We start from the raw sequence: 15,666 nt of genomic DNA, 5'->3' as shown, positions 1-15,666 counted from the left end.
TTGTATTAAATATATATACTAATTTAAAATCTGGAATTCTTGGTTGTATTTTCCCAAGTCTTGGGATTTTTTTTAAAAATAAAGATGCTACTATTTTTGAAATTGATGAGTTAGTTTGAAATAATTTGTTGTTCAAGTGATGTTTTGGAATGAATTGCAAGCAGACAATACAGGATGCAAAGAATTTTTTTGAGAAGCGTATCACTAAAAACATTAAGAGCAACCATTTAAGGAAAAAATACATTAGAAGTAGGACACCTGCTAGACAGGCAGTTGGACCTTTGGAAGACAGGAAAGTTAAAGATGTATTAACAGGAAGAAAAGGAAATTGTGAAGAAGCTGAATGAATTCTTTCCATCTGTTTTCACTGTGGAAGATGTAGGACAGATCCCTGTAGCTGAACTAACTTTCTCAGAAAGGGAATTTGAGGAACTGTGCCAAACAGTGATGACAAGAGATGAAATTCTGGGTCTTATTGACAAATTAAGGTAAAGGTAAAGGGTCACGACTCGACCATTAGGTCCAGTCGTGACTGACTCTGGGGTTGTGGCGCTCATCTCGCTTTATTGGCCGAGGGAGCCGGCGTACAGCTTCCGGGTCATGTGGCCAGCATGACTAAGCCGCTTCTGGCGAACCAGAGCAGTGCACGGAAACGCCGTTTACCTTCCCGCTGGAGCGGTACCTATTTATCTACTTGCACTTTGACGTGCTTTCGAACTGCTAGGTTGGCAGGAGCAGGGACCGAGCAACGGGAGCTCACCCCGTCGCGGGAATTCGAACTGCGAACCTTCTGATTGGCAAGTCCTAGGCTCTGTGGTTTAACCCACAGAGCCACCCGTGTCCCTTATTGACAAATTAAAAACAGACAAATCCCTGGATTCAGGTGATATCCATTTTAGGAGTTCCTAAGAACTCAAACATGAAATAGCTGATCTAACAAAAATCTGTTAACACCTCCAAGATCAGCCTCTGTACTTGAGGACTGGAAAGGACCAATATTGCGTCTGCAAGGGTACCTTCTGTCTAACTTAAAAGTTATTTGAGAGTGTCAGTAATCATATGAAAGGACTTATCTAGGCTATATTGCATACTTCGACTTTCAAAAAACTTTTTGATGGAATTTGTCATCAACGGAATCTGAGTACTTTTAGCGGTCAGTCATGGGATCAGAGGACAGGTCTTTTAATGGATCGGTACCTGGCTGAACAGTAACAAGTCAAGCAGGAAGACAAAAGTAGAAAAAAGGACAGTTCTCACAATGACAGGATGTGAGGTCCTCAATATTGGGCCCAGTGCTTGTTTTAACTTTGTCATGATGTAGAGTTACAGGTGAGCAACAAAGTGGCCAAGTTCGTCCAGGGTGGTAAGAACAAACAGTGAGGCGCTCCAAACAGATATCTATTCAAACTGGGTGAATGAGCATTAAAATGGGAAATGAAGCTGAGGGTAAGCAAATGTAAACTGAAGCACATTCAGACAAAAAAAAAATGACGACACAAAATTGCTTCTTTGTAATATCTGAATCAGGGTCTAGATTGGTGTTTGAATGCCATGAGTGGGCTGCATGAGGACACATAAACAGAGCTCAAATCCTATGTCTATTCCTCGACTGAGATAGCTTGGCCACTGTGGGTATGGTCCTGGTACCCAGAAGACTGGACTACTACAGGGTGCTCTATATGGGGCTGCCCTTGAGCTTAGTCTGGAATCTGCAGCTGTTGCAGAATATAGATGCTAGGTTGCTGACTGGGACACCCTGTTTACACCACATAAACCTCTGCCACGGTACTGCACTGGCTACCAATATGCTATTGGGATCAGTTCCAGGTTTTGCTTTTAACATGTAAAGTCCTAAACAACTTGCCTCACCCCATATATCCCTGCCATGGAACTACACTCTTCAGATAGAGCACTGCTAAAAGTATCACATGCCCCAGAGGTGTGATTAGTATGCAGTAGAAACTAGGCTTTTAGTGTTGCAGCTCCAGCCCTTTGGAATCAGTTACCATTTGAAATCAGACAAACACCTAGCTGTTTTTATATTTAACTAAAGGGAGTTTTGTTTTAAAAGGCTTTTCATGAAATGTGACCCAGCCATTTTGTGCAATAATAACCGTAACTACAGAACTGGTTTTATTGTCCTTTGTTCATGGTGTTTGTAATACTTATTATTATTTTATTGTATACCACTTCAGTAATTTTTTGTTGTGAAGCAGTTTATAAACCTGCAAACAAGCAAATAAATAAATAAATTCTAAAGGTATTGCCAAATATTATCAGGATACCTGAGTAATAATCATAAATAAAAAATTCCAGCTTGTAAGAACTGTCCCTTAATCATCTCCTCCTCAGCATAATGAAACTTAAGAAAATCTAGTATTTATTAAGACCAAAATACTCAAGAATGCACAACTACCACACATGAAAAACTGTTATGTATAGTAAATGCCTAAATATTATTTTCAGGGCAGCAAACGACAACCATGAAGATGCAATGAAAACGAAACATTAGAAGAATGATGGCATCAACACATCACATGGTCCTGAATCTAGCTACTATTAGAAATTATAATAAAAGTTGTAATAAAATATATATATATAACTACATTTCAGGTCACAGGAAAATGGAACTATGATGAATCAGCTAGGTGAGTAAAACACAAAATGGGAAAAGTTTTTAGAGTTAAAGTCAGCACATCATGGAATACCACATTTGAGATGGTAAGGAGTGATTGCTACAAACTAAAGGCGCTAAATTAGGAAAGCTTCCACGTAGAATAGCTATTCACCTGTCGTCCTTTTGGTTGTGTTGTTGATGGCAAGTCCTGCAGAACAAAGCCAACCCAGGAAAAGAAAACTTCATTTTACTTTGAAAGCAGTCAACAGTATCAAAGCAAATAGTTAATTTGCAAGTATTAACAACAAATTTATTTTCAGAAATAACAATTTAATAGGAAAAAATGTCAAATCCAGGCTGTTTAGCAGCAAGCTGAAGAAAGCAGGTAAAAATTAAGCAGACAGAAAATGTGCTTTCAATAAGAATTCATCATCTTCAACACAAAAGCACCTGTAAGCAAAGGAGGACCCCTCTTTTAGTCTTAACATTCTAATTATATTCCTATTGGGACAATTATATAAATAAATTGTTTTTACAATTTGAAAGCTACTGTGTATCCAGCCATTACGTCTAAATAGATTTCTAATTCATATAAATCTTAGTGTTTATACATAAACCAAATTATTCCTGTAGCTAATTACAATGGCAGTATTTTAAACAACATATATAACAGTCTATATTGACGTTAATTGAAAGTTCGCAGAAACAGATACCATTTCTCATCTTATAGTACATGGGTTAACAGCACAATTATCTAAGTATTTCTCAAGGAAGATCTGTCTACAGGTGCTTTCTAGTGTTTTACCATATATGTTCAGTGAAAAACAAATGATAAAAAATAGTGGTGTCTGCCATTATGTTTAACAGTACCTTTTTTTCCTGAACATATGACTAAAAAGAAAGTACTTTGTGTTAAAGATGTGATGTTAATAGCTTGGGATTATAAATGCGGTTTAAAGCCAGTTCCTTTTGCTTTTCATATCCAGGCAAGGCTCATATTTCACAAAAATATGTGCACATACCACAACAGCAGAGGACACACCAATTCCTTAACTGAGATAGCGGAAACCAATACTGCAATCTACAGAGCTTTAAAAATAAAAAATGTCCAGGTCTAAAAAAACCAAAACCCTCCAAATACCTGCTGTGCAAATATTTTGCTTCAAAAGACCACTTCAAAAGTTGAAAATAGAAATTAGCCTTTTGGTTTAGTTTTGAGCAAGTCAGGATGAGGGTAATGATAAGCATATTTCAGGGATGAGTGAATTTTTACATTACAGTTGAATGTAACTCATTAAAGGGATTTTAATGAGAAGATTATGTTGTCGCGTAAACCCTTGAATGGGGAATTAGACTTCTAAGTATTCTTGATTTTATCAGCAGAACACAATTTTCTACTGAACATGTAATCATAACAGGAATGGTAGATGAGCACCAACAAGATCTGAATACTCTCTGTCTAGAAGTCTTACCGAAACAGAATTGTTAATGCTGCTATGGCCATTAGCTGGGGACTGTCTGGATGTAGAGGGGGAATCTCTCTGAAATAAGACACAAGGTTCATTATCACACAACACTACTGCAGAACACAGATATATTCATGTCAACAGTTATCCACAGGCTTATGACCAATTATTTTGCCTTTTCTTTCCTGGTCTGCTTTCCACATCACACAAAGCCAAACCACAGCTTTGTGCAAACTCTGGAAGAGAGGCAAGTGGCTGCTTTGCTTCTCCCAGGTGGTCCTGATGCTATATTGTACCAAACCATATTTTGGCTCTGTGTATTGTTTAAACCTAGTTGTAGTTTAGCTCTCTCTAGACTAATGTTAAGCTTTATCCAAGGTTTTGTCGCATGGTTTACAGTTTGAGGTTTGTCTGGGAGAGTGAAACCATGCATCCAGATTCAGATGACACACTGAATCAAGCTATGGCTTAGCTCAGCAAAACAACAGGGGAGGAGCAAAATTATTACCCTCTTCTCTTCTGAAGTTCATGCTAAACCAGTGATGGCCAAACTTGGCCCTCCAGCTGTTTTGGGACTACAACTCCCATCATCCCTAGCTAACAGGACAAGAGGTCATGGATGATAGGAATTGTAGTCCCAAAACATCTGGAGGGACAGGTTTGGCTGTCACTGTGCTAAACCATGGATTGGCTTAGCATGATGTGGAAACCAGGAGTCTCGAGTATTTTCATATTTTTTAAATACGCAATCTAAATTAATGTCTATTTTTTAAACTTGAAATGTAAGTGGGACATACTATATATATGTTTTTATGTGTGTGTAACTTGGAATGGCCTCTCTTTCATAGTATTTTGAAATATTGGGACATAATTGAATAGAAAACTTGCTATTATCTTTCTGGTGTATATGGGGAGGCCTTCCTCCTATAATAATAATCTGTAAATTCTGTTGGGCTTTTCATAGTCTGCAGTTCATCTGGAGGGCAACATGAAGAAACATGGCTTGCTTAAAAACAAATGGAATAGTATGATATTGTAAATAATAATAATAATAATAATAATAATAATAATAATAATAATAATATGCCACCAATCTGGCTGGGTTTCCCCAACCACTCTTTAGAAGAAATATATTTACACTTCTGATGGGGCATATAATACATGACAAACTTGTCAAAAAAGAAAACTTTTTTTGAATACTTCCATAGTAAAACAAATCACTTACATTATAGAAAAAAGGACTGAGGCAAAAGTACAGGACTCTGATATTTTAGGATGAGAATATTCAGTTGGGTTTAATAATTTCCCCAACAATAAGTAAAATATGTCTAACACCATATTAGATTGCAACGGGTCAATAGCTTCTTGTGTTACAAAACAACAGAGGACACGAATGGCTTCCTCATACATTTCAGCTTAAACAGTTGTGCATGCATCTATTAATATTAATATTAATATTAATAGCATGTATATGTATGTTTTGGGACTACAACGCCCATCATCCCTAGCTAACAAGACCAGAGGTCAGGGATGATGGGAACTGTAGTCCCAAAACACACACACATACACACACAACAGGGGCAGCTGCATATTTTCCTCAAAAGGGCTCACCCATCTATTGATATGAGAAGGAGTAGCTTCAGTCAAGAAGCGCTATCAATGAGGAGATGCAGCAGTCTTTATTGTTATGGCTCCCATATTTTGTATTCTTTGCCTAGGGAAGTCTGTCTAATCACCAATCATTTGTCTTCTAGGAAATATTGTAAGATCATCCTTTTAGGAAAAATGTTCGGACTCTATGATTTTCAAAATAAAGTTGTATCCAATGCTAGTCCTGCTCAGAGTAGACCCACTGAAATTAATGAACATGATTACTTTGGGTCATTAATTTCAAGAGTGCTACTCTGAGTAGACTAGTATTGGATATAACCCATGATTTTAATAGCCTTTTAAACATATACTTGCAGGTCCTGCTTACCGAGCACAATACTTTCTGTGAAAATCGTTCGTCAGGTGAGTGTTCACATAATGAGTTCATGATTTCCATTATTTCTGACATAAATACTTCTAATCTGGGATTTTCCCAATTTCTCCCCCCCCTTCAATTTTTTCTGCAGCCAATCAGCAAAAGAGAGACAAAGGGAAAAACTGATTTGTCTGATCCCTCCTACTCACTGATTCATCTGATCTTGCACCCTCAATCCCTTCATAGTTTCTGCCTAAAGATAGCTGCTACCAACCAGCAAAGCTGAAGCAAGCAAGCAAATAAGGAAGTGGGCAAACTCTGGATGTTTGGATATGTGAATCTGTGGTGTTTATAGTGAGGTTTGGGCACAATTCTTTACTTGTGGATTGGTGAATTTCTGCATACTGAGTGGGTTGATTTGCGCATATAATTTCTCTCCTTGGCCATACTTTTTTCATATCTAACTCTCAGCTTGTATTATCAGACATGTGTAAAGGTAAAGGTAAAGGTACCCCTACCCGTACGGGCCAGTCGTGTCCGACTCTAGGGTTGTGCGCCCATCTCACTTAAGAGGCCGGGGGCCAGCGCTGTCCGGAGACACTTCCAGGTCACGTGGCCAGTGTGACGAAGCTGCTCTGGCGAGCCAGCACCAGCGCAGCACACGGAAACGCCGTTTACCTTCCCGCTATAAAGTGGTACCTATTTATCTACTTGCACTTAAGAGTGCTTTCGAACTGCTAGGTGGGCAGGAGCTGGGACCGAAAGACGGGAGCTCACCCCGCTGCAGGGATTCGAACCGCCGACCATACGATCGGCAAGTCCTAGGCACTGAGGTTTTACCCACAGTGCCACCCGCGTCCCATCAGACATGTGAGGGTCTTCAAAAAAAGTACTGCATTGTTCCTTTGGGTTCTAAAACTTATCCTCCAGCTCAGAATTCCAGGCAGCCTGAAACAGGAGCCTTGCAGCACTATTTTGGACTTGCAGATTAGGGGACGACAGATTTGCAGTAGCAATCAGGAATGCATTCATACCTCAAGAATGTGTTTACACATTATTAATGTTTTCCAATAAACATTAAGTGCAAACAGCCAGTAAGGAAGTCTTCATGACTCCTTTGGTTCTACCTTCTTTTAAAAAAAACTAAAACAAACAAACTCTAGTTCAGTAACAGATTTTGCTATTTTACTAAAGGCTGTACATTCTCCTGTGGCCAACCATACAATTTGTTTATAATGTTCCTTTGATTTGTTATGCTTTATTTGTTGTATCTCAGTTGTCTTACCAAAGGCCAACTCGAAATCTGAACTCAGTTTAAAAAGCAAGGTATTCCTAACATAGCTACAGTTCTGAACACCTGAAATTACAAAACAACTTGCAGAACCCAATGGAGGAAACATGGATTTGACTTCTGCACAATTCCCAATGTTCTGCTATAAATAATGAAATCAAATTTCCATTTATCCATGGAATTTTCACTTCATGCCAGATTTTCATATGAAGGTAAAACTCGCATTGCTATTCTCTGGCTAAATTTCCTTCCTCTGTATATATTGTCTCATTTTCAGATAATTACTTTTGCTACTTGCAGAAGAAGGAACTCATGGACCTTTTAGGAACAAGCCTCTCAAGCAATGCCTCATGAACTAAAAGGTGTGTTCTACCTTTCAGCATTAAGGGAATGTCATGTTGGTCGCCAGCTCTGGGCAATATACTCTGATGTATTATTCAAACAGTCTATGCATTCCTTCAATGTGCACTTAATGGATGAGGAGCCTGAGGTTATAAATTTTAACCTATCTCAAAGTTAAGGGATGCAATATAATACTGGTTTGTAGGGCATGCTCAAACCATAGTTTGTTAATTCAAATGCGATGGCAAATTAAGGTTGACCTCAAACCAGAAGGGAAGTAGTGAATCACTATGTTCACATAATGCCAACCCATGGTTTGCCATTAGGCTTGAACCATTCTAGAGAAAGATACTCTAAGCAACATATTTTGGGGGATGAAATTTCAACACCACATTTGAATTCTAACTATTAGCCTATCTTACAGCAACTAGGAGAATATTTGTTAGTTCTGTTCCATGTTGAGTTTTGCTCAAGAGCTAGAGGCACAATGTGTCATAGACTGCATTACATTATAAGAAACTGGGCATAACTAAAATACCAGCTGTAGCATAAAAAATTCTAGTAGATCATAATAAGCTTGTGCAAAGTCCTACAAAAAAACTTGTACACATGGAGAAACTCCTCTGGATCTGGGGATTATTTTCTCACACAATGCTTTCCTGCTAAGTCAGAAACAGCCCTTCCATGCATGGAAGACGCTTTCCACCGACTGATGGCATACCTTTGGTTCCAACCCAAAGCCTGCATATTAGGTTTTCACAAATTTCCTGGTGCTTTTTTTAAAATGCAAAGCTTCTCCAAAGAACTCAAACATGCATTTCAATAACTTGTGTTTTGAAATTTTGAAAACTTAGCTTTTTACAGATGCTAGAAGTTGAGTTTTTTAATGAAAAATCAAAGTGTGGATAGACTACTAAAAAGAATGACTAGTAAAAAGCAAAATGAAAAGAAACACAATAACAGATCTAATTTTACTTCTATGGATCAAAAACCTCCAATTGTATTGTTTTAACGTAAATGAATGTAAAGTCATCTCTTTTTTTATTTTATTTTGTAGGAGCAGGAGAGCTTTGACAAAGGCAGCATCTAAAAAAAGAATTCTTAAAACTCAAAGTGATTATCAAAGTCTAAAATACATCCTGAGAGTTCTAGAAAAATAGTAACTTGTTTTCAGTGCTTGACTACAGATATGTGCTTAATCATTTGCAGAATGCATTTAGAGAAATAAGATTCTACTGTATACAAACTATCCTTTAAAAATCATCTTATGCTGAGGGTTAGTATTAGAGGTTGAAGCTATTTCACCGCCTCCTGAATTAAAGCACTCTTGGTATAGTCTATAACCATGTTAGGTGTTTTGAAGGGCAACATCCACTCAACATTGTGGTGCTTTGTATCACTGAGTAGGATTTATGTGTGGGAAATTGTGGGTTCCCCGCTAGCATATTCATTGCTTCTTTGATTGTTGTGAGGACTGCGGTGTGGAAGTGTCATGGGCACCTATTCAGTACAGTTTGTAATGTGACTTGTGATGCCAACACAGGGTTTTTTTTAAAAAAAATAAAATCCAGGCCATTTTTAAAGTATTACTTATCCTTCTAAAACAAAAGGTTTGGAGACTGTGCACTGAATCAACTGCACGACTCCTGAACAGGAGTGTACAACTTGTCAAGGTTTTAAAATGGAGAAACAGTAGCATGGCAAGCCTCCAGTGCAAGGTGGGCCTCTCCTTACCTTTTACATGAGTGTGAAATGTTGTGCTATTGACACAAACAAGTAATCTACATGGATGTTGAATAATGGCTTATATGCACTTCTGGCAACTACTGAAATAAATACAATTTACTTCAAAATTAAATAATTGCCATTTTAGAATGGAAGATGATAATTTTGCGTATCTGTATATTGGCAATCTATAATATGCTACGAAAATCCACATAGGAACAACTGATACATTGAGCATGCAGTATTTTAAAGTATGACATCACTTACATAGTATTTCTCCCAGTTTGTTTGCTAAGTAGGAAAAACATCCTTCCTTAAAATGAATTTAATCAAAACAAATCTATCAAAGCATATTTTATACAGGTACAAAACCCCAAACAAGCAATTAGAAACATTTTGCATGGGAGAAAAGAGAGTGGAAGGCTCTTTGGTTTAAGAAGTTACATGTACTTCCTGGAAAAAAAGTGTTTTAAATAGTTTTACACTTAGGCATTGCAGAATTAAAGATTATGAAACTAGAAAAAAAATTAAAGAGGTAACCCAACAATAATTTAAACAGAATTATATTAAAATATTTTCTGAAAGCTGTTTGGCTCACAATGTGCCACTAATTTATCTCCTTGCTAGTTTGGCTGATATCAGGATATTCCTAAACTTTTAAATCTTTTTTTAAATGTACAGTTCAAAATCCATGAACCACTTCCCACTTTTTGGAAGTATTGCAAACTGTGTTAAATTCCTAATTATAGTTTTCTTTTAATATTTTTGAACAGACATCATTTTCTTTGGCTAGATAATCCCCCCCAAATTTCATTCTATCCATGCCTCATTACAATTATGAATTGCAAAAAGAATCCAAGTTACCATAAGCCACTGTGAATTTCTACTTCTTACAACTAACAGTGATTATATGGAACTTTGGGCTCAGGATATAAAGTACAGTGGTACCTCGAGTTACAAATGCCTCAGGTTACAAACGTTTCAGGTTACAAACTCCGCTAACCTGGAAGAGTTACCTTGAGTTGAGAACTTTGCCCCAGGATGAGAATGGAAATTGTGTGCCGGCGGCACAGCGGCAGCAAGAGGCCCCATTAGTGAAAGCATGCCTCTAGTTAAGAACACTTTCAGGTTAAGAATGGACCTCTGGAACAAATTAAATTCATAACTAGAGGTACCACTGTATTAAAATCATGAAATAATTATCTGTGATTTTGAAAAGGGCTGGCTTTTCTCATAACTGCAATTCTCATAACTGCAATCTTCTCCTTTCTTCTTTTTCTTCTCTCTCTTACAAGGCATTTGATCTGCCATACTACTGCCAGGTAGATAACTCTACCCCCCCAAAATCAGCATTTTCAACAGGAACAGACTTTGTAAATCTACCCTATGTATGTTAGAACATTTACTTGTCTCATGAAATAAGTTATCCCATGAAATAAAATTGGTTATAGCGTTGCTTACTCCTGACAAAGCCAAACATCTACTTAATTTCTATCATAAGTGAGAAGTTTCATGACTGTACTTCTCATTAGGTACTAGATACAGAAATTTGTCCTAATGTATTAAATAAAAATAATTATTTCCCCATTTTTTTCTGATATCAGTGATTCTTCAGCCATCTGGTGCTTTTGCTTTCCTCTGGCTAAATTGGTAGATTAAACGGATATCATAAATGAAATATATCATACATCCCAATGACGAATTCATTTTCAACATTCTTTTCCTATTTATCTATATAACTTTTATCTCTTTATTGAGTATCTTGCCCTTTGGTCACATGGTTATCCTTTTTATAATAAACAAACAGGAATTTCCCCCATTAATTGATAATCATAATCCTGCTAAGCACTTACAATTTACTGATCTTTTTGCTAATTTATTTATCCTCTGTGATGTTTAATATTTTCACTAGATGCAATATATTGGGCTGTTGGCTTGATCGGTTTGTTTCTACTAGAACATCTACATACGAAATGTTTCTCTTTTTCTATTTAAAAGCTTGTCTTTAATTCTCACATTTTAAAAAACCCTGCTGCTACAGTGTGTGTTTCCTTTTAGTATCATCCTTCTGTCTCTGTCAGTGATTTGCTATAGTAGTTTAAACATTTTAACTCCTTGAGAAACAACAGACCATGCATTCTGAATTTATTTTGCCTTTACAGTCCTCCTGAACATACCATCTTATTCACTGCACTAAAAAACTTACTTAAGCCTGCTTTTTACCATGCAATGTCCCAATTAGGCCTAAAATAAAGCAGGAAATAGTACAAGTCCTTTTTCATATTATAGCTGTTAGGGAACAATTAATGAGCTGATGTAATGATATGAGAGAAGGACGACACAGTAGGTAGGTAGGTAGCGCTACTCCTCTGTTCCGTTATCTTTGTTGTAAAATTGGTGTGCGTGATCTAACAGCACAGGCAGAAACAATTTCCCAGAAAGCAATAACATTCAGCCATCAGCAGGCAGTTAGGTTATAGGATTGAGAAGAAAGAGAGTAACTCATTAAATTCATTACCTCACATGAAGAAGACTGGGTGCGATAACTTGGCACAATCTTGAAGGTGATACTACCTCGCATTTCCCTCTGGAGAAAGTGAAATACATTTTTTAAAAAACAAAAAAACACAACAGAACACTCAAAACCATCTAATATTTCAAGAAAATAAAACACCTTAGGGCTTCAGCAGTTCTTTCAGAAATTCATGTTCAGAAATAAAATAGAAAATATGGCAATCATGTGGCTGTATTTCAAACCAGATGCACCTGTACTGTTCACTAGTACTCATTAGAAGTCTTCAGAAATCAGCAAGACATCACAAACATTTTGAACCTGCAAGCTGCTTCTCTCTTGGTGATTTCAACCTTTTCTCCTTGTCATTTCCTGGCTTACTTTAGCAACAAAGACATGCGACTATTTTTCAATTTACATGTTAAATTCAAAGAAAATAATTTTGATATAGCATAAAATTTGTTATACTGAAGATGGAAAAATAGAGAGTGGCGTTGAGTACTGAAACACTAACATTAAAAACTCTAACCTAAATTGACCATTATTATAAGGTGAAACCTGCAGCTTGCTGCAGATTTTATAATTATTATTTATTTACATAGCATGCGAAGGCTTGTCATAATCCATTATTTCTTTAAAAACAACAATGAGGCTAAATTCAAAGAATGGGATTATTTTATGAACAACAAATGCGGGCATACAAGCAGAAGATAACAACAAGGATAATCAAATCTTACAGATGAAAGCTGCTTAATAGAATGCTTTGAAAATAACTTCCTTCCTGTGCTTAGTACTACTATTTAGATTGAGTTAAGTATTTTATATAAAAATGCATCTCCAGCCCTGAATAGAATGTGTAGATTAAACTTACACAACAAAAGACTGAACAACTTCTACAACAGCAATCACTGAAGACACAATATTTTTCATTACTGTTTCCATGAAAGAAAGATCGGTGTCACTGAACATTTTCAACTTCTGCTCCTTACCCTAACACACACACAAGTTATTTGTACAAACCTAAAATGACAGGATCAGAATGGTCAGTCTAACTGTTGGGAGCATTACTTTTCAATGGAAGAGAAAAAGAAGATTTTTTTTTAAGACAAATGTTCTAATTTTGCCATTATGAGTATCCCTAAATCATGCTGTATTTGTGTGTGTGTAGTACAAGTCATCCCAACTGAAACACTTAGTTAGGGCTTATTCATGCTTACCTTTCCTCTGCTATTTCAAGGCACAGCCGCAATTAAAAGCTCTGTGTCCGAGCCCCAGCACCCCTTTTTGCTTTGGAGCTTTCCCCGTGAAAATCCATTCTTTAAAGCTCAACTGGAGCAAACAGCAATCCGTGAAAAACCTCAACTGATGTTTGCTTCAATTCAGCTTTAAAGAACAGTTTTTTGTGCAGGAGGCTTGGGGCACACACACCCTCCCATGTTCAGACACGGAGCATTAAAATGTGGACCGGCGTCTGGAAAGGGCAGGGCAAAAGGTAACTGTGGATAAGCCCTCAGGGACAGTAAATATCTCGTCCCACTTTGGTTGGTAAGAAAATCAGAAGAAGGAAGGGAAAGGACAACAAATGCTTTGAGGCCTGAGGTTAAGCTTGCAAAGAATTATCTCTTGAAAAAACATTGATAGGTGATGGGGAAGCAAAGCTCACAGCACTGGATTCCATTAGGTTAAAGAAGCAAATTTGAGTTTTTATTCCTCCATTGAAGTTAGATAAATCAGATGTATAATTTGAATACTTACAAGCATTTTTTGCAGCTGTTCCACTGTTTGATTTGCTACACTGATTCCATTTATTTCCCGAATTTCATCACCCACATGAAGTGTACCTATAGAAGCAGGAAAGCAATATGGCATTGTGTAACAGAGGCATCAAATCCCAAAGAAAAAAGGATTGGCAGTAAAAGGAGCCATACCTGAAATAATATTAAACTACATCAACATATTAAATATTAACATCAAAAATACTCTACTTTCATTTCTCTTATTCAACACACACTATATATATCAGTGGGTTTTCATACTCTCATGCTTTTAATGTACATCTTTTTCTTTATTAAATGTACAGATTGCTTTTTGCTCCAAGACCTTAAAGTGGTTTCTAACAATCATAAAATGATACAATCATTAAAACTTAATACAATTTAAAATCAGATCCATACTAAGCAGTAAATGCAAGGATGGCAGAAGAGAGAGAACATAACACACAGCAGAAACAAAATAAAATGCTGTAGGAAGCCCACCATGCACAAGCCACTGGAGATGGGCCCTTGGCTGCAGTCCAGTTAGCTCATGTCTTAATGAGGCCTTACTCATGACTCTGGTTCACAAAATATAATATGAAACCAACCTTTGCATTATATGTCGTTTCTTGAAGCATTTCTATGCTTCAGGTATAGCAGGCACATCCAACAGGTAGATCATGATCTACCGGTACATCACTGGATGTCTGTGGTAGATTAGTAGCTCCCCTCAAAAAAGCTCAGCAGCTTTGACCTGAACCCCCCAAAAGGGGGTAGATCACTGCCAGACTTTAATTCCGTGAGTAGATCGTAGTACCTTGGGAGTTGGCCACCCCGGGGTATAGCAACAGGACTTGCTGAAGCAGAGAGGTATGGGACCATTGCCACTGAACAATTCCTAGCACCAGGTACTTTTGCGTCACTTGGACTCAATGCCTCTAAGCTCTGCATGTCTGCAGGGTACCACATGAAAGTTGTGCTAATTTGCTCTCATGCCAACATTACCTTGTCTGTGAATCATTCCTCCATGCATAATTCTTGCTACAATGCAGTGGTTCAGTTCATTCATTTTTAAAGTGATTCCCTAGTAAAAAGAAACAATCAATTCAGAAAATAGGGAAGAAGTATCTTCAGAAACTAAATTTGTTCATATGAGTATTCTTCACAGATGTGTAGAAGAAATAATGTCTGACCCAGCATGTTTGAAGTTGCAGAGTCTGTTTATGGCAACCCTTAGATTATTAGATAAAATTCTGTTTTTAATTATAATTGTTTTTAGAATATTTTTAACTGAAATTGTATTTAGAAGGTTTTTTCCCCCCCATAACTGTTTTTGTTTTAGAATGCTTAAAAACAAAACAGAACAAAAGTTCGGATGTGTTTGCAGCCCTGGGCTGCTTCAAGAGGAGGGGGAGAATGAATGAATGAATGAATGCATAGGGTCACTGAAATGGTTTTATTGAAATGTACTGTTTTGGTTTTATGTTATGCCTTCTTTGCTCTGAACCTTTTACAACTTACTTAGTGACTTTTTATAGTAAGCAACTAATACACAATATAATAATAAACCTACCACTTTCTACTTTGTTTGTGCAAATTGCATAAACATTGTAGTATTTTCCTTTCAGATACTGCACTCACAGAAATTACAAGGAAGTCACAGATCGGATGTGCTGGGAAATCAGGGATATGCCAACTCAAACATTATTTCCTTCATGCAGGCAGAATCCTTTGGGTCACTTGGGCTGTTATGTGTTAGTTTTTAAATATCTGAACCAGCTGAAAAAATGGCCAATTCTATTAACGGATTCATGGAAGCCAAAGGTTTCCATCTACAATATTAGGAAATAGTTGTTCTTTAGAAGGTCTATCATGCAAACTTTCCAAGAAAAGATTCTGTTATATCTGTTTACGTCAGCTAACATTCTAAATCAAGGCTTATCACAGGAAAACTCTACTGCAGGTACACCAAGAAAGGTCATAATTCTTCTCT

General features: G+C 37.1%; 1 protein-coding gene across 11 annotated transcripts in view; it reads right to left on the bottom strand.

Moving 5' to 3' along the window:
* Positions 1 to 15,666, bottom strand: part of CASK (calcium/calmodulin dependent serine protein kinase) — a 127,027-nt gene that overhangs the window by 18,744 nt on the left and 92,617 nt on the right. For 3 of the 11 annotated variants that reach the window (XM_053386883.1, XM_053386882.1, XM_053386884.1), the window contains 6 exons: positions 14,679 to 14,757; positions 13,675 to 13,760; positions 11,926 to 11,994; positions 9,675 to 9,698; positions 4,090 to 4,158; positions 2,790 to 2,825 (listed from right to left, as the gene is read on the bottom strand). In XM_053386883.1, the coding sequence (XP_053242858.1) occupies positions 2,790 to 2,825; positions 4,090 to 4,158; positions 9,675 to 9,698; positions 11,926 to 11,994; positions 13,675 to 13,760; positions 14,679 to 14,757 (363 nt within the window). The remainder of the gene's footprint in view (positions 1 to 2,789; positions 2,826 to 4,089; positions 4,159 to 9,674; positions 9,699 to 11,925; positions 11,995 to 13,674; positions 13,761 to 14,678; positions 14,758 to 15,666) is intronic. The other 8 variants (XM_053386885.1, XM_053386887.1, XM_053386889.1 and 5 more) reach the window with 5 other exon arrangements.

The sequence above is a fragment of the Podarcis raffonei genome, chromosome 4 (assembly GCF_027172205.1).
Source record: "Podarcis raffonei isolate rPodRaf1 chromosome 4, rPodRaf1.pri, whole genome shotgun sequence".
NCBI lineage: Eukaryota > Metazoa > Chordata > Lepidosauria > Squamata > Lacertidae > Podarcis > Podarcis raffonei.
Note: the sequence above shows the minus strand (reverse complement) of the source record. Positions and strands in the feature narration are given on the sequence as shown.